Raw genomic sequence first — 24552 nt, 5'->3', positions numbered from 1 at the left:
AGTTCTATGATTAAATTCATGCAGCAACCATTGGATTTGTATATGCATCGATGTCGGGAGAAGCATGGCATGGATCTTTGATTCAATAGATAGGGACCCAGTGACATACAAAGACTTCATATCGATTCTCAAGACATATACATATCGATAATCCTCATTAGCTTATATGTTTGTATACATACTTGTAACGTTCACTTTTGGATACTGTCAGTGCAGAAAGTGACCAACTAGTAAATATTTGTAGTTTTGCTGTACGTTGTGATCGGAGGTGGCCTAGCACTCAATAACACAGGATTTATACTGGTTTAGGCAATGTGCCCTACGTCCAGTCGAGGTCGATCGGTGACTTTATTCCTGAGCCCAGGTGCTCGAAGTCTGTAGTGGGGGTACAAACGAGAAGGAGAAAGAAGGGGGTGTACAAGAGGTTCGGTTGGCTCCGACCAGAAGGGTTGCGGTCGGAACTTGGTGGTCCTGCGGTTGTAAGGTGTTGATGTTGATCTAGTGAGTCTGAGCTTGAAGAAGTTGATCCTTTTTTCGTTGGAGGGAGCACATCCCCTTTTATAGATGAAGGGGATGGCTTTATAGGTGAGAGGGAGAGAGTATGGATATTTCTAAGCCTTGCTGCCTACGGTGATGAAAACTGGATAATGGCTGACGCCTCCCAATATTGTCGATGTCGCTGTAGGATGTTAGATGTGCACGGGAGGTCGAGCTATCTTCTTCAGGAAGGATGACGCCGGTACCTATAAATACTTCTTTATGCCTAGCGGCATGTGAGGAGCCGCGCTACGTTCACCCAGTATGGCAAATCCTAGAGCCCATACTACGATCGATGTCTAGAGACACGCGGGGGGCTTACCGTATGGGAGTTTTTAGCGGCTCCTACAATACTTTGTGTCAGGGTGGCTGCAGAGCACTATTTTGTGCAGGGTATGGTCCCTGGTACAGTGGTTTTGACTTATGTGCCATGCCTTGCCTTTCTCCGCACGTCTTCTGGTTCCTTCCGAATGGGGAGCCCCCGGTCGGATGGCTCCAGTCGGCTCTCAGTGCGCCGGTAGAAGAAGAGCGGTGAGCAGGGTTCCCATGAGCCCCGGTTGCGGGGTCAGAATAGGAAGCAGCGTTTTAGGCCTTCTGATTAGAGAAACCGCTTAGAGACGGCTGGTGACTAAAGCGAGCGCTCCGGTCGAAGAGGTGGGCTGAAGAAGTTGATGAGCGGGCGCTTGTTCTTAAGGGTAGACCTTCCGGTCGATGACCGAACTACCCTTCTGGCCTGCTGTGTTTTAGTTTTTTGGGCTGGCCCATGAAATATAGGTTGTTTTCCTGGGCCGAGCCCAGCCGTGAAAGTCGGTCCCTCGAGGGACCCCGGGTTTATGAACCCGACATATACTAACAAGTTGTATTTGCTAAAATAATTCTAACAAGGCATTTAGGTTCTATGTCAATCAACATCACGGAAGGCATGATCCAGTAAGGAAAGAAATGTTGGCTATAAAAACACTATGTGCGGTAAGTGTAACTTACTTTAGTACTCCATTACATGGTTGTCAAAAGCATTACTTAATATTTTCATATGGAAAACACACAGTGCCCCAAACAGAAGCCTGAGAGTGTACATTATAGATACTATGTATGTTCTATGATGAGTAACACCGGTGCCTACAGGAGACACCCCATAAGGGTAAGTTTGAACCTCTTCACCCGTAGTATAAAAACTTCGCACATGATATGAAATACTAAACCGAAACTTGTTCTCTTGTAGTGGAAAGAAGAGAAAGAAATAAAAAGAGACCCATACAAGGATGATCAACTCTTAGAGCTCGTCGGCGACCTTTGCAATTTCATATTAGACCAGATTGTACACGTCAAAGGCACCAACCATAATCGAGATTCTGACTTAGGTAGAAATCCTCAATACCAACACCTTCGTGAGACTAAAAGGCTAGCTCTAGGCCGTTGATAACAATGTGTATGGAATTTGACATTGGTCTTACCTTGTGGGACGGTTTGGATTTGTGGAACGAATTAGACTTGTGAATTATGTCTATTTAATGATGGATTATATATATTCTTATGAATTGGACTTATAATTGTAGTTTATATAATATTCTTGTGTTGTGGTCAGATTTGAATTATATATGTTCCGATAAGATTTGAATTTTATATATATATATATATATATATATATAATATATATATATGTTCGGTTCGAATTTGAATTGTAAATTTATTTTTTTTACGAAAAATATATTGTAGGGGCGGTTCTAGACTGAACCGCCCCTACAAACGGGTATTATAGGGGCGGCCGGTACTACAGCCGTCCCTACAAATCGATTTTGTTCCCAGCCGCCTCTACAAATCAATTTGTAGGGGCGATTGATAACACCAGTCGCCCCTACAAATAGATTTGTAAGGGCAGTCTGGGAACCGCCCCTATAAATACATGATTTGTAGCCACGCTTTGGAAAAGGCGGCTGGCCAAATCACCCCTACAAATCACCTGGAGCCATCCTTACAAAAGGTTTATGTAGTAGTGCATGTCCTTCAAAAAAGTTAAATAACATCCCATATTAAGGTTGGCTAGCAACCGGAGCTGCTCCACTAGTGGACACATTATGAGGAAAAGCAAGAATTTTGGGCTTCTTTTTCTCCCTTTTACCAAAACTACCCATAAACTTGCTAAGATTGTCATGCATACTGATCTAAAAAAAATGACTTGATCGTAAATCATATTAGCGCATTCATCTTGTGTAATACTGAACTTTGGAGGAGTTTCACCAGTTTTGCCGCGGATGAAGATGTAGCAGAAAGAAGATCCAACCTGATGTCTTTGATTTTCCTAATGGCTCCTCTTCAATTCAGCATAAAGCATGCTAGAGCATACTCTAGATCAGTAGCAGCTCGAGCCTTCTCCCCCTCCTCCAGCATCTTGTGAATCATCTCAGGAAGTTGATTGGCAGAAGGCTTCGTGATGTGCTTGGGGTTATTCAGATATGTTTGCTCGGCCATCGTAATAGGTCTGTTTGCTTTCTTCCCTAGTGGAGTCGCCAAAACATATACTGATATGAATTCTGATCAGATACCAACAAGGGCTTGATCACCTAAGCCGCACATGGCAAGATACGCAGCAAAGTGAGGTCCAAATGGCGAGGCTGACTAGCATATCGACGAGACCGATTTGACGCTCATTCTTCATCCGAAAAACCCATGAACGCCTCCCGAGAAGACCTGTTTAGGATGAGCACAGTGGGAATGACCTAGGATCGACAAGGTCACCTACAGCACTGGAAAATCTCGTCGAGAGAAGTGCTGGACATTATAGAGTTGGAATAGCTTGAGGTAGAAGAAAAGGTAAGAACTGTAATATATTAGTTTTTTTTGATAGATGGATCTCTGAACTGGCAGTGATCCTCTCATATAAATAGAGGGGTGATATTATCTCAGTTGAAAACCTTTTCCACACACAATTTACAAATTTTCTACATGATCATGATAGTTTCCAAAATAAAATATCAAAAACCATCCCGGACAACCAAAACCGGCTCAGGCTAGTTCCAAAACCAGTCTATAGTGCCCTGCGGGCCTCCTTAGAAAACCCGACCTAGGCCGGTTCTTACCGTTGCTCTGCTGGGACAGCCCACAACTAGTCTGGACCATTTTTTTATGTTTCCATGCAAATTTAGCCAAATTTAACCTTTTCAAATGCATTTGATTTTCCAATCCATCTACGACTCCCTGAAGAATTTTTTTTAGCTATCAACAAATACCTAAGAGCATCTCCTATAGTTTACAAAACCCACTTCAAATCTTGATTTTTTAGCAAGATTTCAAAAAACTACTCTTCAATAACTCTCGATCTATCCACACTTGGGAAAACCGATCCAATTATATTGCGTACAAATATAAGCGCGTATATCCATGGGTCCATCTGCAGGTGGAGGATGTGGCGAAGAATAAAGAGTAGAATAGGGTTTCCAATGCAAATGTACAATAGAGAAAGAAAGTAGAAGTTGGGGTGATTTTGAAATAGTATGGGATTCCTGATACAAAATTGCCTTTTATATTTTAGGAGTGAGATTTTGAAAAAATTATTGGAGAAATCCAATAAATATGCTCCCACCTTTTTTAGCCACTTGGAAAACTCATAGATTTACCAATTGGTTTTTTATGAACTACTGGAGATGCTTTAAATAGATAATTGTACTAATTATAATTAGTAATAATATTGTTGTAACTTCTAAATAGTCCACTATAGCTCCTTGCCCAACCCAATCCTCTTATATTTCACATATGCTTCAACGAGAACGATGGTGGCAAAAATTACAGCGCTGCTAGCGCCTAGACGTCCGAATGGACGGGGCGTCCGGACACACGCCCTGTAGTCCGCTTCCTGTGCCATTTCACTCGCCCACGCAAGGCCCGTGCCGCCCAGAGGCACCCGTCCGAGAGCTGTCTGAAGCCTCTACTAACCACTGCTGCATGGGCGTGGTCTGCCCGCTGCCACTAACCACCGTGGAGTCGAGAAACACCGCCGGAAATTTGATCCACACCGACCAGATGGAAATCCGCTGCACTCGCTCGATCTACTTTTAAAACATTTAGATACAACACTTGCAACATACAAAAGAAGATAGATAAAACACTTGAAACATGCTTCTGAAATAGTTGAAAAAAACATCTGAAAACACTTGAAAACCATTGCAAATATATGCAACATCCAAATAACACACTTGCAACATATGTGTAAAACATATGCAACATCTAGATAAACACACTTGCAATGTACGTCTGAAAACACAGATGAAACATTGGTAATAGACCTTTGCAACATACGTCTACAACCATTGCAATATATGCAACATCCTGATCTATTTTTGCAACATCCATCTGAAATACTTGTAACATACCTCTGAAACATCTGAAACACTTGAAGCATACGTTTGCAACATTCGCCTTCGGCAAAATCTTGCAGGTGGACGAGCGGAGCACTGCAAAGCGGGGTCCGGCTGTGCGGTCGTGATGGAGAAGGAGGATGGCAGCGGGTAGGCGGCTGCGCGACCCTCGTTGAGCGGCTACGCTGCTCCCGACGATAGGGCGTGTGTGGTGCCCCCAATGAGCGGTGCCCGTGGTGGAGGCGACAACCGCAGTCGGGTGTGTGGGGCCCCGCACGGCGAGGCAACAGCGGATGTGCGGTCGTGGGGGACATGTCGCCTACGGTGCCGGCGCAGCGGCGGTGGAGAGGAAGGTCGGCGGGAGGCGTGGTGGAGAGGAAGGCGTGTGGAGGCATGGCGGAGCACGGTCGCGGCGATGAAGAGTTTTTTTTAATATAAACTACGGTGACCGAAGGGGAGCGGGTAGAAACGGATAGGATAGCCTTGTGGATGTCAGAGCCCACCAACAGGGGCGTCCGTGCGGACGGACGTCTGCCTCCAAGCATTACCGCAAAAGTTAGTGCAAATTTGGTCAATTGTTGATTAACACACGATCCACTAAAACGTCTGCACTCTGCATATAACACTCTATCCTCTCTGCCGCTCTGCGCTGAGGCCTGTGGCCTGAGGCGATGAAGTCACGGCGGTGATTTTGGTACATCAGAACAGTGCGAGCTTGACCAGAGCCCCCGTGGCCACGGCGACGACCACAGAGCCCATGGCCGGAACCAGGGTGCCCCTGGTAGCGCCCGATGGCACGGGGCCGCTCTCGGCAACGGTGACGGACAGCTTCATGCCGCTGCTGCAGAGGCCGGGGATGTTGCAGATGAAGTAGCGCGTGCCGGGCGCCGTGAGCGTGACGACGGTCCAGCCGCTGCTGTCGTCGCTCAGCGCGTCGCTCCCGGAGCAGGTGTAGTAGCCGCTCTTGCTCACCTCCGTCACCGTGTGATACTGGCTGCCGTAGCTGAAAACTGCACGGTGTTCCCATGGAGTTTGGTAATAACTTCCCTGCGCTATGCAAGTATGCATGACGCCTACTGGCAAGAAAAAGGTTACGTGAGCCGCTGTGTGGAGGAGAGCCTACTCACGTAGTTTGTCTCCGACCGCGAACGTCTTGCCGCTGGTCCAGTCGGTGTAGTCGATGCCGCTCATCCAGCCCTGGTCGTCACCGACGGTGAATGTCCTGGCCGACGACAGCGCCGCGTAGCTCGCTACGAGCACGGCCACCAGATACAATTTGTTGGCCATGATCATCATGGTCTTATATATGACGTGTTGAACTCGAACCCCAACGAGACAGCAACACGAAGGAGTACTCTCTTGCTGTGTTACATTGCATGCCTGACTGGAGTCGGGGCTTGTCTACTTATACACCACGTAGTAGCTTCCAAACTTTAGTTTTGAATAGGGAATTGCCAATTGGTTCGTACTACTACTACCTATTGCTTGTTTCTTCTTCTTATTCTTCCTTCAATTTTGTGCGAGCGTGCGGCTTGCTGGCAAAGCGAATCCTTTCGTACGATCACTGCAGCCACGTTAGCAGCTGCTTTCCATAGACAATTCATGAACGGAGACTGCGAGGACATCCAAAGCAGAAATGGTACACGCCGCTCGAGTTATCTTGAGCTAAACAATGAAGTGGCCATTGGGTTAAGGGAACTGATGCCAAAGCGCATGGAGCGAGCAACAAAGGCAATTGGGCTTTTGATCAGCTTCGTGGTCAGGGAACCGATGCCAAAGTGCAGAGGCATGCATGGATCAAGACATTGCGCTGACCGAGCGTTCAAAGGGCACGTCTGAGACCCACAATGAACCATAGAAGTTTCTGGGCAATTTGTAGATCCCATCCCATCTGCATGCATCGCCTCACGGAGAACTAATATGTGGCGCATTTGATTCTCTTTTTTTCCTTCTTTTCATAGCTGATGATTATTATGTGTTAATGGGACATCATTGCCATGAAAAGGAGATGCCAGATTCCACATTCAAATTGTAATTGTTGCCAATATTTTTTACCATCAGGCGCTCCAGATTCGAGCACACTGTGCACACACCATCACCATGTCTTATTATTCCATGGCGTGGTTGTAGTTCATAAGGCATTTTATATATTTATATTTACACGCACACGGGCATTCACTATAAAATGAAGAGAGAAAAATGTACAATATCAGCCAGGGACACTTCAGATTTTCCTCCGAGTTTACATGAACTGTCATTTCTGGGCATCTGGCCCAGTAGAGGATTTAGGGTTCGGTTTGAAGTCCTTCTCAAGCTCTTCAATGACGGGTTCTACTGCAGCGTCGATCTTCTCACTCACCTCTTCAATCTGCATCAGTGAGGAGGGGCATTAGAAGAGATTTACTTTCTTTCATAACCCATGGAACTAGGATTTGTAGACATGATACTGTCTTTAGCATGATTGAAGTAAACTGTTTCTCTACTTCGCTAGCTGCAATGCAAATGCCTCTATAAACTTGGTTTGTTGTTGAAGCTGCCGAAGCATACTAAATGTTCAGCTAGAATGTTTGTGGAATAAAGCAGGCACAGGACAATTTCTCACTTGGTCGGGAAGAGAAAACATGTTCTACAAGAAACTAGAAACATTCCTTTTTTACCAAGAAATATCCACATGCTTTATCCCAAGCCCCAAGTTATTGAAATCTTAGTATGTGGGACTGCCAGAAAAGATTGAGTCTCCCCTTGGTTTCTTAGAAGAAACAGCTAGCAATTCCTAGTCTGAACTTAAAGTGGTCAGCATTTTTCCTATCTTAAAAGCTAAAAACGGTCAGTTTGTATTTTTGCATATGTTCTTCAATGATAGTAACTTTTACTGATGACAAATGACAACCCCCAACTACTAAATTAATGCACACATGAGGTTCTCAATGTCTAATTTGCGACTGGCATATTTTTAACATGTTGAAATATTCAGTTTCAAGTAAGAGCGTGGATATGGCATATAGCAGACCTTATCAATGACTGCTTCAACCTTATGTGCATCCTTGTCCACCACTTCAGCAATGTACTCGATCTCCACGGCAACCTTGTGCAAGGACCCGTTCTCTGGCAGGGAATTGGCCGCATTTGCAGCCGACTTCTCTGTCACCTCAGCAACATTCTCCACGACCTCCACTGCAGTTTCTACATTGGCTAACGTTTCACCTGACATAGTAATTCAATCGTTGCAATAAGCAGTGAACAGTATCAGCAATTTGTATAGCTCATTTTTTCATCTATGGATAGACTATAACTAATCAGATAAGGATCCTGTGAACTAAGCTCCGAAGGCCCCAGTCACCATCTGCTCCTTGCAATAAACAGTCGTAGCGATGTGAACATACCTTCGACCTTCCTCGCCCTCTTGTAGAACGGCACAGCCGTGTAAACCACGCCCCCAAGAACCATCTGCACCCTGAGCGAGGAACATGAAGATTGTTACGCTTTGGTTTCGAACTTGAATGAAAAAAGATACACGGCCAATTGCGGAATTGCTGTCCCCATCCACCACTTCCTACCAGATAGGCATCATCGGCAGCGGCGAGAAGTTGAGGCGGTGGTGCCCCGCGGCGGCGGCGGCCACATCCGCTGGGACGATGTCCGATTTCCCGAGAAGAACCCACCTGCTCATCGAAATAAACCGCATCAGACAAAATCCAGGAGTCGTTGTCCCAAACAACAGAAAACGAACCACAGATTCCTAATCCGGGGACACCTACTCGGACTCCATCCCGCCTGGATCTGCGGCATCATTGGCAGGCTTTCTGATCCCGTTGCATCAGAAGGAGAAAAAAAATCCAAGAAATCATGATTCGACATCAATTTCTTTTAGATTGGGTCTAGCGAAGAAACCGCAAAAAAAATGAAAAACAGAAGAAGAAAGGCAATAGAGGTGGCGGGCCCTTAGCCCCTTACTCTGCTAAGCTTTGCTGGGTGGCGGCCCGGCCGGCAGCGTTGTGGGTCGGCGGCAAGGTGAGGGTGGCCATGGAGGATCCGGTAGGTGAGCCCAAAGAGAAGAAAAGAACAAGCGGGTAGTGGGTGGAGTCGATCAGCTCGTCGGGTCAGCTATAGGTTCCGTGCTTCATTGCCTAGGCTACGCTAGCATTAAATTTGTGATAGTGTCAGAAAAATAATTCGAGTTGTAGCCGTAATTGACACGCCGTAGAGTAGAGTAGAAAATTATGCACGAGGGATTAAAAAATAAACAAACCTATGACTAGCAATCAGGATGATTATACGTCGCTCTTATCCTGCTGATTTTTAATTAGTGCATGATGACGTGGCTTGCCCCAAGCCAGAGGATTTGAATTTAGCACTTTTTTTAAGCAACTTGAATTTAACACTACTGCTCGGTCCATTATAACATTTACACAGCCCAAGCCCTCGCAGACCTTCTAGCGGTTAAAGGCCGTAGCTAGGCAGATCGTAAATGGGCCTAACTGGCCCTCATCAACTTAAGGCCTCGTTTAGAATTCTGCAGATTTTAAGAATCCCATAAAAAAAATCTATCCCATCTAAAAACTAGTTGGATTCTAGAACCGAGTCCAAAAGTTGAAGACACAAATTTTGAAAATCTCATAATCCAAAAGAAAAACTGTATAATAGCGGATAAAATTCTTTAAATCTCCATCCAATCCATAGAGCACCTCAAGCTGACCAACAAACCAATTCCTGTGGCCATCCATGGTACTAAATAGTGCTAGTAGTTGCCACTATAGCGTGCGCTACCGTTACGACGTAATAACGAATTAGATTTAGCTGACAGGAATTTAATGGCCGCTATTTAAGGTAGCGGATTGCTATATAGCGGTCCGCAATTCTTTGTGGAAGTGACTACGTATCAATCGACTGATTTCTGTTTGTGTTACAGCCGATTTTTTTCCAACCAGTCAGAACAGGACACGTTGCACATGAAACCAAAAAGTGACTACTCAAAATTCGACTGATTAATGTTTGTGTTTCAGTCATTTTTTTTTTCAACCACACAAAACAGGACACGTGCACATGGAACCAATCAATACAAACAAAAAAACCCAAAAATACAAATGATTTTTTTGATCGGCGAAAGACAATTTCTGAAAAAAAAAGGAAGCCAACTAAAGAATCTTTGGATTACCCTATTTCATCATTGTCTGCTAATCCCAATCTTTGGACTTGAAAATTGCATATCATCTAATGAATCATGCTTACAAACTTGAAAAAAAAAAAGAACCAGATTCAAGATTCACCAAATTTTGGGCTTCTCATGTACAAGACAAACCAGTTATTTTGGGATCAAGTACAAACTCCTAGTAAATCAAATGTACAACGAACAATCTGCAAGCAGTATTTTGGCCATTCTAGCTCCTCTAGAATGGCATCCGTGATTGGTATCCTTCTGCAACTAGCTGCCTTTGGGGTGACAAGCATCTGCATATGCAGACTCCATTTGCCTCTCTGGATTTGCCTCCTAAACAACCCCTGATCATAAAAACACCAACAAGCTAGCTCCCAGGTTTGATCTCATTCTCCAGGAAAGATCCGTCCATCTCACAGTTAATTAGTCTTCAGGTGATCCGATCATGTGCATGCCAGGAGGCGGCACCATGCACTTTGGCTTGTTCTTCAAATACTAGACACCAAGAAAAAAAATTAAAACTTATACTGAATATATAATTAAGATGACAAAAACATAAAAAATTATTAAGCTCAATAATTAAGCACGCAAGTAACAAGGCAATGATTACTACAAAGTTGAGCCAATGATGAATTGCTGCAACTGGATTCATAACCAGTAAGCATCAGAGCAAGGAAGAAATAAATAAGCCATGCTACACGTGAAGCGCACGATTACACTAATTGATCAACTGATACTTGAAGGAATAAACATAAATTAAATAAGCTGAAATTGCTTCTCTAGATCATGAAAAGGACGTACGCATACCACAAGATTTGTGTGCTGCTAACCTGCTTTACCTGCATAGAACGAAAACCCAAATGAGCTGCAGCCCCTTCTTACAGAAAATGAAAAGAACATGCAGCTGGGCAGTGTCTACTTTCAGGTTGTTGCTGAATTGAGCATTAGAGGAAAAAATGTCAACCAATTGAACACACTAAGACTGAAATAGTTAATAGTCAAACTCTATTGCAGTTCACTGAAACTCTAATGCAGGTTACTGGACTAGATTGAACCTAGATTCCACTAAACAGAACCTGAACTTATACTGAAAATAGATTCTACTAGATTTAAACTGAATTATTTTACCCGCATATTCTACTGGACCTGAGCTGAATTAAACTGAAAATAGGTTCTACGAAACTTAACCTGAACTTGAACTAAACTTAAACTAAAAACAGATTCTACTAAACAAAACTGAAACTTAACTTAAACTAAAAGCAGATTCTATTCTACTAGACTTGAACTAAAATTAAACTGAAGTTCTACTTATAGATTCTAATGGATTGAACTGAACGTAGATTTAACATTGTTTTCATGGACAGCACTAAACCTAGATTCTAGAAAACTGAACCTGAATTTTAACTGAAAATAGATTCTACTGGACTTGAACTAAACTAAACTGAAAATAGGTTCTACTAAACTTAACCTGAAATAGAACTGAACTAAAACTGAAAATAGATTCTACCTAACTGAACCTAGATTTAATACTGATAATTAATTCCATTGGACTTGAACTGAATTTATAATGAAAATGGACTACACTAAACTTAAGCTGAACTTGAACAAAACTAAAAATAAAAATAAATTCTACTAAACTGAACTAACCTAAATTTATAATGTAGTTCAAGTGATGCACTGACAAGCTGAACTAACTAAAAAAAATTCAGAAAATGAAACTCTGAATATAAACTAAACTATCTGCTAAAATCCTGAAAAGTGAAAACTGAAACAATTTTTAGAACAAAAATTCCCGCACTGAAGATGAACCATAGCTGCAAACGAAAGCCTAAAGCCAGCTTGTAAACTGAACTGTACCCCGACAAAACAGATCATAGTCCGGTGTAACGAACTGCGCTGGACTAGAACCAAGTGAAGCAAATAGCATGACTCAGCAAACTTCAGCACCATCACCACTACAACAGAAAAAGCACGCTGCACGCCTTGCGTGGCTCACATTAGATGAAACTAGCCTAAACTTGCACATCTGAGTATTACTAGGTACATCCAAGGTACACATTAACCATACTTCCCAAACAACCGGAACAGCCGCTAGCCATACACATAATGAAACCTGTGTCAAGTATATAACTCAATCTCACACCACAAAATCAAATCATAGATTATTGTAGCTTGGTTAATAGTTCACTAATACAGCCCGCATATGCAGATGTAGTCACTAGGTTTCATCAGCTACACGTAATACATATGTAGATGGATACATATATGGCAAGCAAAACAATCCCATGAGCGCAGCCATCAAATCGCACAAGACAAGACAGGTGCGGATGATGCGCCTCTTACTACAAGCATCTGGACTGATCCCTCTCAAACAGGCTGGGCTGAGGTGTGAGATTGCTGACAGCCAGACACACACACACGCAGACACACAGGAACTAGCTAATTTAGTGTGGCCACGTGCATGCACAAGACAGCTAATTTAGTGCAAGACTCCGGGATTTAGTGCGGCCTCAGCTATGCAAACTGATTCACCCAAAGATATCAGCCATAGCGCCAGACATCCCAGTTACAGAAGAAATCTTAATTTTCAAGAGCTCTAAAAATTATTTAATGCGTGCAACACGCAAAACTAAAACCCCAAAACCTTGGTGACTCAAACTGTTTCCTAACTATGTGTCAGTTTAAGGAGTTAATTAAACATTAACTGAATATAAAATTAACAATGTCAAACTCCACATATGTGCTTAAGACTAAAACTGCTGCTGAAGAAATATACTCAAACTTACTACCTAAATACTTGAACCACGATGGGTTCAGTTACTTTACCTGAAACTATAATACCGAAAAAGGACCTTTGAAAAAGCAAAATACTGAAGACAACAGATCACCAAATCCAAACAACCCTTGATACTAACAACACTACATATCCAAATTAACATACGGCACACACACACAAATTAGGGATCCGGGCATCAGATATTTTTGCATTATTCAGGGGAGAGAGAGAAGGCATGAGATAGTGTTGAAATACCTTTAGAATCTGGTGAATCAACACCAAATATATGCAGAATCAAGTGACCGATTGATAGATAACTGAAAATTTTGAAGAAAACGGTGCCTGCATATGGGGAAAAACCATTCAGAAAACAAAAAATCGAATGGAGGCAAACGACCTGCACATAGGATTCGGGTAATGGGAAGAGTACCTGCGCCACGACAACGGCAGCACGAACGAGCTCTCCCACCGGTCGGGTTGGGGGAGGAGAACAAGCTCTACCACTGGACGATTTGAGGGAGGCGATGAATCAACACCGACTAATACACAAACACAGAAAATGAAAACATCGAATCAGGGTAAGGGAAGAGTACCTTCGCTGCGACAACAGCAACACGAACGCTCTTCCATCGGACGGTCTGGGGAAGGTGATGAATCAACAGCGAGCACAGTACAGGGGTTTGGGTCCGGCCGGACAGCGGGCGAGGGGTTCAGGGCGAGCGAGCGGCACAGAGCCGGAGCAGGGGAGAGGCGCTACAGCATAGGTCTCCCGCGGCTACGGCGGCAAGCAGCACCTCCACCACTTCTGGAAGATGAACAGGGGAAGGAGCAGGCTGGATATTTCGAGAGAGGAAGAGAGACAAATTTGAAGTTCACAACGAGTCACGACGGCAGAGGGCTCCCGATTACGCACAAAGCCACATTTTACTAACCGGGCTGAAGGAGAAGCCAGCCCACGGTCACAAGCCAGCCCACAACGACAAAGCCACACAAAAAAAAGAATCGACTGATGACGGAAAAAATAACCAGTCGACTGATAATTAGAAATTCCGATTCTTTGTAGCGTCCACAGTAGCCTGGTATGATATGCAGTAAATGTATCGACCCTATCTAAACCTGACAATGGTTTGGGTCAAGACCAGTTTTTATGGTCTGGTTTTCCTTTTGGGCCCATTTTGGTTTGGGCGGAAATAATCTGGGAAGCATGGTGGGCTGGTTGGGTTTGGGCTAACTGTTAAACTGGATCGATTTTGTTTGGTTTTAGTTTGAACTGTCTGGTTTGCTAACGGGCTAAAACTTCTGTTCACTAGTGGCTTCAGCCCAACAAGACAGTATGCGCTACACTAACCCTCGCCCAACCCTCTCCATCTGTTGCAGCAGCGCGGGTTGGCGACCTCGTAGGGTTGGCGCGGCCACCGTCGCTGGCTCACCAAGAAGCGTAGACAGGAGGAGGAGGAGGAGGAGCGGCCACTGTCGCCGGATCGCCGCTCATTGGGGGCGCTTGACAAGGCACTCGACAAGGATCTTCTTGGTACGTTCTTGCTTCCTGCTCTCACCTAGCGTCCATATTTCTGTTAGATTCTTGATGTCTAGGCTGATCTGCTTACCTTGGTTGTTACCTCGCACTCTTCCCCGCCACCGCACGAAGTAAAGGAGAGGATCCCCTCCATTGCCCTGGCCAACCGCACGAAGCAGAGGTGTTGATTTAAGGGGGCATGTGCTCCCACCCCATGCACCTTTGAACAGGGTCGGTCCTCAATTTTTAGGGTCCCAGGGCAAAACAAAATTCCGGGGCCCTTATGTACGCATGAACCATGGAACTCTTTGTGGTATTCGAGAAAAAAAATACATGAACGACGTCGTAGCCACCGTGACGCACGACTTCAGCAAGGAGATGTTGCGATGGAAGCGCATGTTGCAAGCGTATGTTTTAAGTTTTTCAAAGGTATGTTGCAATTGTTTCATATAGATGTTGCAAAAGTAGATTAGGGATGTTGCACATATTGCAAGTGTTTCAGAGGTATGTTGCAATTGTTACATATGGATGTTGCAAAAGTAGATCAGTGATGTTGCACATATTGCAAGTGTTTTAGAGGCATGTTGCAAGTGTTTTAGAGGTGTTGTTCAAAATGTTTCATTTGTTCCAGACGCATGTTGCAAGCGTTCTGATCTGGATGTTACACATACTTCACACATATGTTGCAAGAATATGTTCCAAATGTTTTATCCGTTTTCATATGGATGTTGCATTCAAATGTTTCATGTTGCACGTGTTTTATATTATTTGGAGAGTCAATGGGCGCAGGGAGTGATGGTGGCACGACACGGGCGCCGGAGAATGGACCACGGCGAGCTGGAGGTCGACGGTCGAGGCGCGATGGGGGCGGGGTGGGCAGGCGGGATGAGGCGGACGGCTTCGAATCCAAGCGGAGAGGCCATGCTGCGGGGGCGAGGCGAGTCATATAGACGCGTGGGTGCTGCAACAGGGTGGGTGCGCGTGTGGGACGGGACTAAAAATCAGCATCAGCGCACGAGGATAGGCTACGCGGGTGTCCTGTCCGGACGTCCAGGCGCTAGCATAGCCTATTGGGGGTGGTTTGGTGGACTTCGGATATTAGTGCATACCTAGTTCATACGAAGCTACATACGCCTCGTTGGAGTCTCACTCTGAGTTGGCCGCCCACCGCGGTGCCACCGTTGAGTTAGGTGATCGTGTCGCAGTTGCTGCGTTGTGTTCGAGATTTGCGATTTGGTTCCAAGACGAGAAGTCACAGTCACAGAGTTGACAAACAAGTCATGAATGTCAATCTGCTAGGCTGTCGTGGGCCTTAACAAGCCAACAAAGCCATATATTAATACAGCTTACATACTGAGTGTATACTTGGGGTGGGGCCCCGTGAGATTGGGCCCGCTTGCCTACACTCAGGGCCAGCCGTGCCTTTGGATGTGCATGGGGATTTATGCACTACAGGCTATTGTCTCTCTCTTGTAATACACATATCGCCATGCACATCCAATAGTGTATGAGGTGCGAGCACATGCCTCTAAGGGCAAAAAAAACCCCGCCTTTCATGCATGTGTGCTCGACCACACTAAACGCCCCCCCTAAATTAAAAATGTCTTGTCCTATCAATGTTGAGGAAGCACAGGGAAGTCAAGCCATCAGTGTGGCCAACTCTACTCTAGGCGACGTGACCCCCCGGTGGTCACCGAGATCAGCACGATGGGGAAGCATGGCATCTCGATGCTCGTGGCGTCGCTCCACTGCTAGAGAGAATGTGATGGCCGAGGCCACCATGCCACTGTAGAGGAGATGATGGGGTAGGTTTCTAGGGCGTCCTCCTCCTCGAGGCGAGGGACGACAAAGATCTGGTGGCATAGCGCAAGAAGTGGTTCAAAGAGATACATGGGTGGCTAATGGTGTTAGCCACCGTCGTGGCGTCGGTGAACTACCAAGCCGTCTTGAGCCCACCCGACAGGTTCTAGCAGGACGGCCACCACGCGCGGCAACCTAGTGCTCCAAGACAGGCATTGGGCGCGGTATATGAACTTCTACTACTTCAACGCCACGACGTTCATGACGTCGCTGGTGATCATGGTGTTGTTGATGAGCGAGCGGTTCTACCGAATGGAGGCCAAGGTGGTGGCGCTCATGCTCACCACCTTCATCAACCTCATCAGCCTCATTAGCGCCTACATCGCCAACGCTACACGCTTCTTCTCTTCCTGCATCTATATCATCGTCATCGCCTGCTAGGCCTAACTAGCCTCGTTTGGAATTATAAATTCCATTAAAAGATCTATCCCATCTAAACTAGTTTGGATTCTAGAACTGATTCTAAAAATTGAAGACACAAATTTTGAAAATCTCATAATCCAAAAGAACCTGTGTAATAGCTAATAGAATTCTTAAAATCCCCATCCAACCCGTAGAGCGCCTCAAGCTATCCCATGAGCCAGCTCCTATGGAGAGAGTTTCTTCTTTGTCATCAAAACTTATAACACTTTCTTGGTTGCCATAAAAAATATAGTATTCTTTGGTTGCCATCAATTTGTAGTTTTTTATTCCTTCCTTGCCATCATCATTACATAGGCCACGTTCGCTGGTCTGAATCTTGACTGAAACTGGCTGAAAAACACTGTTCTAGCTGAATTGTTGTGAGAGAAAAACACTGTTCCGACTGAAAAAATAAGTCAAACAAGCCGAATATGGGGTAAGCTGAACGGGGCCATAAATGGGTTTTGTTTTGCCATCAATTTAGCTAATTTGATTCCTTATTTGCCATGCATCTGACGAAACAACGTGAGATCCTTAGGGTGTGTTTGGTTGGAGAGCGAGGAATGACAAAATCGTTCTATCCTGGTTGTAGGGATAGAATGACTCTATTCTTGTGTTTGGTTGGAAGGATAAAATGGTTCTATTTTTGCGTTTGGTTGATAACAGATCAAGATCAGTTAACCCTGTTAGCAATTAGGCCTACATGCCGTACAGACATACCACTTCCTTCCCGTCTTCGTTCTTCTCCGTCTCGGTCGCCAAATCGGAGCACGCGTAGCCGCGCCGCTGCCCGGCTCTCGCTCACGCCGCCGCCCAGCCGTGGCCCTTGCACGCTCGCGCCGCCATCCAGTCGTGCATCCCGCACGCTCACGCCACCGCTCGTCGCGCTGTTGCCATGCTCCTCGCTCCGCCGCCCTCCTCACGACGCTGCCCAGCCACGCCCAGATGGCCTCCACGGTGAGGCAGAGAGACGGAGAAGACGCCGTCTAATTGGGACGAGCGCGTTCGGGCAAAATGAGGGAGCGGGCTGGTTCCGAATCTCGGCAGAATATTCTTGCTCAGGAGCCATTCTATTCCCTCACTCCACAACCAAACATCCAAGAAAGCAGGATGGAACGGTTCCATCCCAATCTGCTCCTCGACCAAACGCACCCTTATTCACTTCGAGGAAGTAGTTAGTCGAATAAGTTTGATAAAAATTTATCTGTAATATGTGGACAAGCGTCGATACTTTTATGTCCGAAAACAGATTCGTGACTTTATTTCTCAATTTCGTTTTGTTTGTTTGATCTTACCTTTTTCCCTTTTTGTGATGAAAAAAGATTTATGCGATCTGACCCTTCCACTCGTTAAGACTATAGGGCCCGAGGTGTTCAGGGGAAATTTTGATTGTGCTGGTGAGCGAAATTACCATAGCCGTCTGAGCGTGGGCTTTTTGCGGTCTTACCTATCTGTTCCCCCGAACCTTGCCGCTAGTCTCGCCGCGAGGAAAAAGTCTAATGTAATGACTGTTTCGAAAAAAGAAAGGAGGTACTCGTACCTTTGTCAACCCCCGAATGACATCCGACCCCTTGTGGTCGCTGGGGCCGGATGTTACTAGAGACCATAGCGAGGGTCGCGAACTTAGTCTTGCATTCGTACGTACCCCTTACTTAGGATTCTGGCGATCGCTGCGTGACCGTGCGTTTGGTCTTATCGCTGGCCCGACCTTCCCCGAGCCCCCGCACGTGGTGGGGATTCGGTCAAGGGCCGGCTCGTTTTGTGACTGTCGCCCCGTCCACGGTTACCATAACTAGAGGGGTTAAGGCGACGTCACTTGCCTTGATGGCTCGAGTGACGCGCTTTATGAGCTCGCTAACAAGGATGTTTGAACGGAATCTGATCCCGTTTGCTTTGCGACAGGGTCGACAAAGCCCTCGGGTGGCGTTCCGTTGCTCTTTGACCCGCCTTCCAACAGATTCCCCCTCAATGGGGATTCTATGGGCTCAGCTAGAGGCTGGATTGAACTAGAAGGTTGAGATGACCCTTCCTGCCTTAATGCAGGTTGGGCAAAGGCCGCTGAGGCTCATTTGTGTTTTTCTCCCCTAGCTCTTGTTGGACATGAGGCGGCCTTAGACCCTTCATGGGTCAACCTTCGAACCTTGGTCTCTCGATCATGGATCGAGCGGCTCAAGCCCCTAAGCCTGTTAGGGTCTGTTAGGGGTTGGCCATGTTTCGTGCGTTACCCCATCCTCAGTTTCCGCAACCAGAGGGGCTGAGTTGATGACACTTGCCTCGACGGCTCGAGTGTCATGCTCAATGAGCTCGCTAACGGGTATGTTCATGTGAAATCTGGGTCCATCATTCACTGACGAGGTCGGTAGAGCCCTCATGTGGCATTTCACTACTTCTTAACCCGCCTCCCGGTAGATCCCCGAGCTGTTCGATAGGCTTAGGTGGCCCATTGGCCTCTCCTCAACGGAGATTCTATGGGTTTGGCTCGAGGTTAGAATCGAATGAGAAAGGTTGAGATGTCCTTGTCCGCTTCAGAGCATGGTCGGGCAAGGCCGCTGGGGCTCATCTCGGTTTTTCTCCCCTGGCTCTGTTTGATGCGAGGCGGCCTCGAGCCCCTTGTGGGCTAGCCTTTGAACCTTGGTCAGTCACCACTCATATTGAATGAGGTGGCTGCCGCTTCGTGACGCGACATGAAGCGTTGGGATGCAGCGATTTGCATATGCAACGTTTGGATGTATGGATTCAATGTATAATTTAATTGAAATGAAAGCGGGGGGTCGGTAACGTTACCCTGGTGGCGTGAGCGACCGGAAGCTCTTACCAAATATGTCAGTGCGGGGTTCGGGTCCAACATTTGCAATGAGGTCAGTGTAATCTGCATAAGCATTGCCATTTTTCATTTCTGTCTCTCGGCGGTGATCTGAGCCATTTGATTGATTTAGGCGACCTAACAACTTCTCCTCGAAGGAGATTCTATAGGAGGACCCCCCAAACCCTTCTCGGGAAGGTGGGAGCTAAAGCTCATGGTGCGGGGAACTATGAATTCAATTATGCTGGTGAACAAAAATGTCGTAGCTGTCGAGGCGTAGGGTCTGATGGTTCGTCTAGCTGTATTCAAAGTTTTATACCCACACGCCGTGCTTCTGGTTTTAAATGTAAGGAGGGGTTGGGCGAGGAGGATGTCTAAATAGGTAGACACTCTCGTCAGCCCCTGAGCAATGTCTGTGCCCCTGCCGTTGCTGGGGTCAGAAACTTGGTAATGAAATTAACGCGCAAAGTAAGAAAACAGAGGTGCTTGCGGCCGTTCGTTCGTCATTTTGCCTGGGCCGTCCGATCGACCTAGGAGGCCCGACGGGACCCCCTGTCGTGTGATTCCATGGTCCTACCTAAGGAAGTGGAGAATCATCTGTGTGCGGGTGTGCCCTAGTTCTCGTGCTTGGCGTGCATTAGTGGCGGGCCACTCCCAGGCAACATCTTGTTTGACCAGGCGATGTCTTGTCAACCAAAGCACATCCCGTTAGTCTAGGCGCGTCCCCTCGGATTGCCGTCAGCATTGATTTGCCACTTGCATGGAATAGAGGAAGGCAGAGAGTTTTTCATCCCAACCTTTCGCCTTTCCTCTGTTGCTGTGCCTCTTCCTTAAATAGGGAGGGGGAGGGAAGTTCTCATCGAATGCATTCCTGTGTCGCGGCGGGTCCTAAGTGAGAGAAGGTAATGCCAGGGAGAGAAAAACTCATAGATCTGCTCATGAATCCGGAGCACGATGTCGAGCTAGAGGTCATCCAACATAGATGAGGTGGTGTAGGTCGCTTTTGCTAAGAAGGGGCCACTGGTGCCGAAGGAGGAGGGGCACTGGAGGGTGCCAAGCGTCGTTAGCCTTTTCGTCGTTCGTTGTGGCCTTTCCTCGGTGGGAGACGCCCCCCGCCTAGGTGCCGTTGTCAGGGTTTGGGCTCATGATGATGGTGTAGTCCTGGGATGCCCCGACGGAGGTGTCGTTGTTAGGGTTGCGGCTGATGACGATGGCATAGTCCCTAGACGCCCTGGTGGAGGTACCGTTGTTAGGGTTGCGGCTGATAACGATGGCGTAGTCCCTGGATGCCTCGGGAAGGGCACCACAGTAACCGACGTGGTGCTCAACATTGCAGATGATGGTGCCCTCGAGGATCCCATGGAGGGGTAGGGCATCACCGATGGAGAGCGTGGCGTAGCGACCGTAGCAGTGCTCGTAGTAGGGCTGGTCAGAAACTGTAATCGAATAAGTTTGTGGGGGAGCCCCCAAGTGAACAGTCTTTTATATTTATGAATACATTAGTCCTTTTCTTGATGGGATCACTTTGTAAGCGGTGAATTTGAGCAAAAATGAACAAATGTTCATCTTTTGTTATGGCAAACAGTTTTTCAGATTCCTCTTTTTTCTGTAGAAGAGGTTTCGATGCCTTTCGACCCTTCCCATGGTTCAGGTCGCAAAAACTAGGAGTGCGGGTGAATCAATTCTGATCACGCTAGTGAGCAAGGAGGTCATAGCTGCTGGGGCGTGGGTTTTCTGTAGTCCTACTAGTTGTACTTAGAATTTGTTCCCAAAATCTTAGCCCTTAGGACTTGTTATGAGAAGAATGGAAAACTTAGAGAACGTTTGTAGAGGTAACACACAGGAAGTGTTTGTAAGATAAATGTACTTATATCGCTTATATCAGCCCCCGAGTGAGGTCCGACCCCTCGAAATTTGCAGGGGTCGGATGTCACTAAAGATTGGGGATTTCTAAAGACAAAAGCTGATAAGGGAAAGTATGCGTTTATTAAGGAAAAAAATGACATAGCTGCTTAATGTTCCAGGCGTTGGTGAAGACCTCACCATCGATGGTTTTCAACTTGTAGGAGCCTGGCCGGAGTACTTCTGCGATGGCGTATGGCCCCTCCCAGGGTGGGAAGAGCTTGTGGCGGTCCTTGTTGCTCTACACGAGGCAAAGAACCAGGTCCCCAACATTGAAGGCTTGGTCCCGCACCCGTTGGCTGTGGTACCAACACAGCGCCTGCTGGTATTTGGCCGAGCGGAGGAGGGCGATGTCGCGGGCTTTGTCTAGTTGGTCCATGGTGTCTTTGTGGGATGCCTCGGCTCCCTGTTCATCGTATGCTCCGATTCTTAGCGCTCCATAGTCGAGGTCCATCAGGAGGACAACCTCGGAACCATAGACCATGAAGAAAGGCATGTAGCCGGTGGCCTGGCAGGGAGTTGTCCTTAGGCTCCAGAGCACCGTAGGGAGCTCGGCGACCCAGCGTGCGCTGAACTTGTTCAACCGGTTGAAGATCCTGGGCTTGAGGCCCTGTAGGAGCATGCCGTTTGCGCGCTCGACCTGCCCATTCATTTTGGGGTGCGCGATGGCAGCCCAATCGACTCGGATGTGTTGTTCATCGCATAATCGAATGAATTTCTTACCGGTGAACTACGTGCCGTTATCTGTGATGATGGAGTTAGGTACTCCGAAGTGATGGATGATGTTGAGGAAGAACAACATAGCTTGCTCGGACTTGATCGCTGAGATCGGCCGAGCTTTAATCCATTTTGTGAACTTGTCTATGGTGACAAGCAACTAGGTGTATCCCCCAGGTGCCTTTTTGAGAGGCCCAACCAGATCGAGCCCCCAGACCGTGAAGGGCCACGTGATGGGGATCATCTGGAGTGCCTGGGCCGGGAGGTGAGTTTGTCGAGCGCAGTACTGGCACCCTTCGCAGGTGCGTATGTTTTGCTTGGCGTCAGCTACTGTAGTGGGCCAGTAGAAGCCCTGTTGGAATGTGTTCCCAACCAAGGTTCTAGGTGCGGCATGGTGACCACAGACCCCACCGTGGATATCGCCTAGCAGAAGCTTCCCCTATTCGACGAGAATACAGAGCTGCAAGATCCTGGTGTGGCTCCTTTTGTAGAGTTCACCCTCTACAAGAACGAAGGATTTAGCATGATGTGCGAGCCATCGAGCCTCTATCTTGTCTGTTGGCAGCGTGTTGCGGAGGAGGTAGTCGAGGTTGAGTGTTCTCCAGTCGTCCAGAGGGTCAGGCTCTGTCGCTGGATCCTCTTCAAGCACCATGACACCGGGGCCGGGCGGAGCGGTCGGTTGGTCAGCCCCTAGGGCTGGAACCGATGGGCCATCGTCGGCCTATTCTGACCCATCATACCACACTGAGGGTTTGTGTTGGTCACTGGCGAAGATGCCCATCGGCACTGACTCTTGACCGGACGCTGCCTTTGCAAGTGCGTCGGCCGCCTCATTGAGGCGCCTTGGGATGTGATTGAGTTCGAGGCCATCGAACTTGTCCTCCAGCCATCGGACTTCTTAGCAGTATGTAGCCATCTTGGCATTGTGGTAGCTTGACTCCTTCGTGACTTGGTTAACGACCAGCTGAGAGTCACCCCGAATGTCGAGGCGTCGGATGCCCAACTCAACGGCGATGCGTAGGCCGTTGATGAGTGCTTCGTATTCGGCCACATTATTTGATGAGGGGAAATGGAGCCGAACCATGTACCTCATGCGCACCTCGAGGGGTGATACAAAGATCAGCCCCATGCCGGTGCCCTTTTTCATCAGTGATCCATCGAAGTACATCGTCCAGTACTCTTGATCAACGACCACCGGTGGTGTTTGGACCTCGGTCCATTTGGTGATGAAGTCAGCTAATACTTGGGATTTGATCGCCGTTCGGGAGGCATATGTGATGCCTTCATCCATCAGCTCGAGTGCCCACTTTGTGTTTTCCTATGGCGTCCCGGCTCTGAACGACCTCGCCAAGGGGGAACGACGTCACAACCGTCACAGGATGTGACTCGAAGTAGTGGCACAACTTCCTCTTGGTGATGAGGACGGTGTAAAGGAGCTTCTTGATTTGGGAGTAGCAGGTTTTAGAGTCAGATAGTACCTCGCTGATGAAGTACACAGGGCACTGGACTTTGAGGGCGTGCCCTTCTTCCTCCCGTTCTACTACCAGGGCGGCGCTGACCACTTGTGTGGTGGCCGCTATGTATAGCAGGAGGGATTCTCCATTGCTCAAAGGAACTAGGATCGAGGGCCTTGCCAGAAGTAGTTTGACCATGTCAAGCGCCTTCTGGGCCTCGGATGTCCACTCAAAGTGGTCGGCTTTCTTCAGGAGCCGATAAAGGGAGAGTCCTTGTTCGCCGAGGCACGAGATGAATCGGCCAAGGGCAGCGAGGCACCCTGTAATTTGTTGAACCCCCTTTATGTTCTGAATCGGGCCCATCCTTGTGATGGTTGAGATTTTCTCTGGGTTGGCTTCGATGCCATGCTTAGAAACAATGAAGCCAAGCAGCATACCCCTTGGGACCCCAAAAACACATTTCTTGGGATTGAATTTGATGCCATTCGCCTGGAGTTTTGTAAAGGTTTGCTCAAGATTGGCAATGAGGTGGTCAGCCCATTTGGACTTAACTACGATGTTGTCAACATAGGCCTCAACGGTCCACCCAATGAGGTCCCCGAAGCATCTGAGCATACATCACTGGTATGTTGCCCCAATGTTCTTTAGACCGAACGGCATCGAAACATAGTAGAATGATCCAAAGGGGGTGATGAAAGACGTCGCGAGTTGGTCAGACTCTTTCATTGTGATTTGATGGTAGCCAGAGTATGCATCAAGGAAGCAGAGGGTTTCACACCCTGAGGTAGAGTCAACTATTTGGTCTATGCATGGCAAAGGAAATAGATCCTTTGGACACGCCTTGTTGAGGCCTGTATAGTCAACACACATCCTCCATTTCCCACTCTTCTTTTGTACAAGGACGGGATTGGCTAACCACTCTGGGTGGTGTACTTCCCTGATGAATCCGGTGGCCGACAATTTTGCTATCTCCTCACCGATGGCCCTATGTTTTTCCTCGTCAAAGCGGCGCAGGCGTTGCTTCACCGGCTTGGAGCCTAGATGGATTTTCAAGGTATGCTCGGCGACCTCCCTTGGA

General features: G+C 47.1%; 3 protein-coding genes, 1 long non-coding RNA gene and 1 pseudogene across 6 annotated transcripts in view; 1 reads left to right on the top strand and 4 right to left on the bottom strand.

Moving 5' to 3' along the window:
• Positions 1-4486: 4486 nt before the first annotated feature.
• LOC136546404 (blue copper protein-like) lies at positions 4487-6794 on the bottom strand. 2 transcript variants are annotated; one of them, XM_066538385.1, is made up of 2 exons: positions 6017-6794; positions 4487-5941 (listed from the first exon to the last, which is right to left on the bottom strand). In XM_066538385.1, exons 1-2 carry the CDS (start codon positions 6183-6185, stop codon positions 5589-5591), a joined length of 522 nt encoding a protein of 173 aa, XP_066394482.1. In that variant the 5' UTR covers positions 6186-6794; the 3' UTR covers positions 4487-5588. The 2 variants fall into 2 exon arrangements, with proteins under 2 accessions (XP_066394482.1, XP_066394483.1); XM_066538386.1 differs by having other exon boundaries at positions 4487-5899.
• A 118-nt stretch (positions 6795-6912) lies between these two features.
• On the bottom strand, positions 6913-9012 carry LOC136546403 (uncharacterized). Of its 2 annotated transcripts, XM_066538383.1 has the most exons (6): positions 8844-9011; positions 8648-8692; positions 8447-8551; positions 8273-8343; positions 7900-8093; positions 6913-7257 (listed from the first exon to the last, which is right to left on the bottom strand). In XM_066538383.1, the coding sequence occupies exons 1-6, from the start codon at positions 8912-8914 to the stop codon at positions 7144-7146; spliced, it is 600 nt and encodes a 199-aa protein (XP_066394480.1). In that variant the 5' UTR covers positions 8915-9011; the 3' UTR covers positions 6913-7143. The 2 variants fall into 2 exon arrangements, with proteins under 2 accessions (XP_066394480.1, XP_066394481.1); XM_066538384.1 differs by lacking the exon at positions 8648-8692 and having other exon boundaries at positions 8844-9012.
• A 1004-nt stretch (positions 9013-10016) lies between these two features.
• LOC136546402 (uncharacterized) lies at positions 10017-13696 on the bottom strand. The gene is made up of 5 exons (XR_010781350.1): positions 13414-13696; positions 13251-13323; positions 13076-13162; positions 10852-10883; positions 10017-10539 (listed from the first exon to the last, which is right to left on the bottom strand). It is a non-coding gene; the product is annotated as an uncharacterized lncRNA (long non-coding RNA).
• A 2240-nt stretch (positions 13697-15936) lies between these two features.
• On the top strand, positions 15937-16577 carry LOC136546401 (uncharacterized; annotated as a pseudogene).
• Positions 16578-20517: 3940 nt separating this feature from the next.
• LOC136544192 (uncharacterized) overlaps positions 20518-24552 on the bottom strand; it is an 85848-nt gene continuing 81813 nt past the window's right edge. Inside the window, exon 6 of the mRNA XM_066536433.1 lies at positions 20518-20837. Coding sequence (XP_066392530.1) covers positions 20518-20837 — 320 coding nt within the window. The remainder of the gene's footprint in view (positions 20838-24552) is intronic.

Source organism: Miscanthus floridulus, chromosome 3, assembly GCF_019320115.1.
Source record: "Miscanthus floridulus cultivar M001 chromosome 3, ASM1932011v1, whole genome shotgun sequence".
Taxonomy (NCBI): domain Eukaryota; kingdom Viridiplantae; phylum Streptophyta; class Magnoliopsida; order Poales; family Poaceae; genus Miscanthus; species Miscanthus floridulus.
The sequence above is the reverse complement of the archived record's forward strand: the minus strand, read 5'-3'. Positions and strand labels throughout refer to the sequence as shown.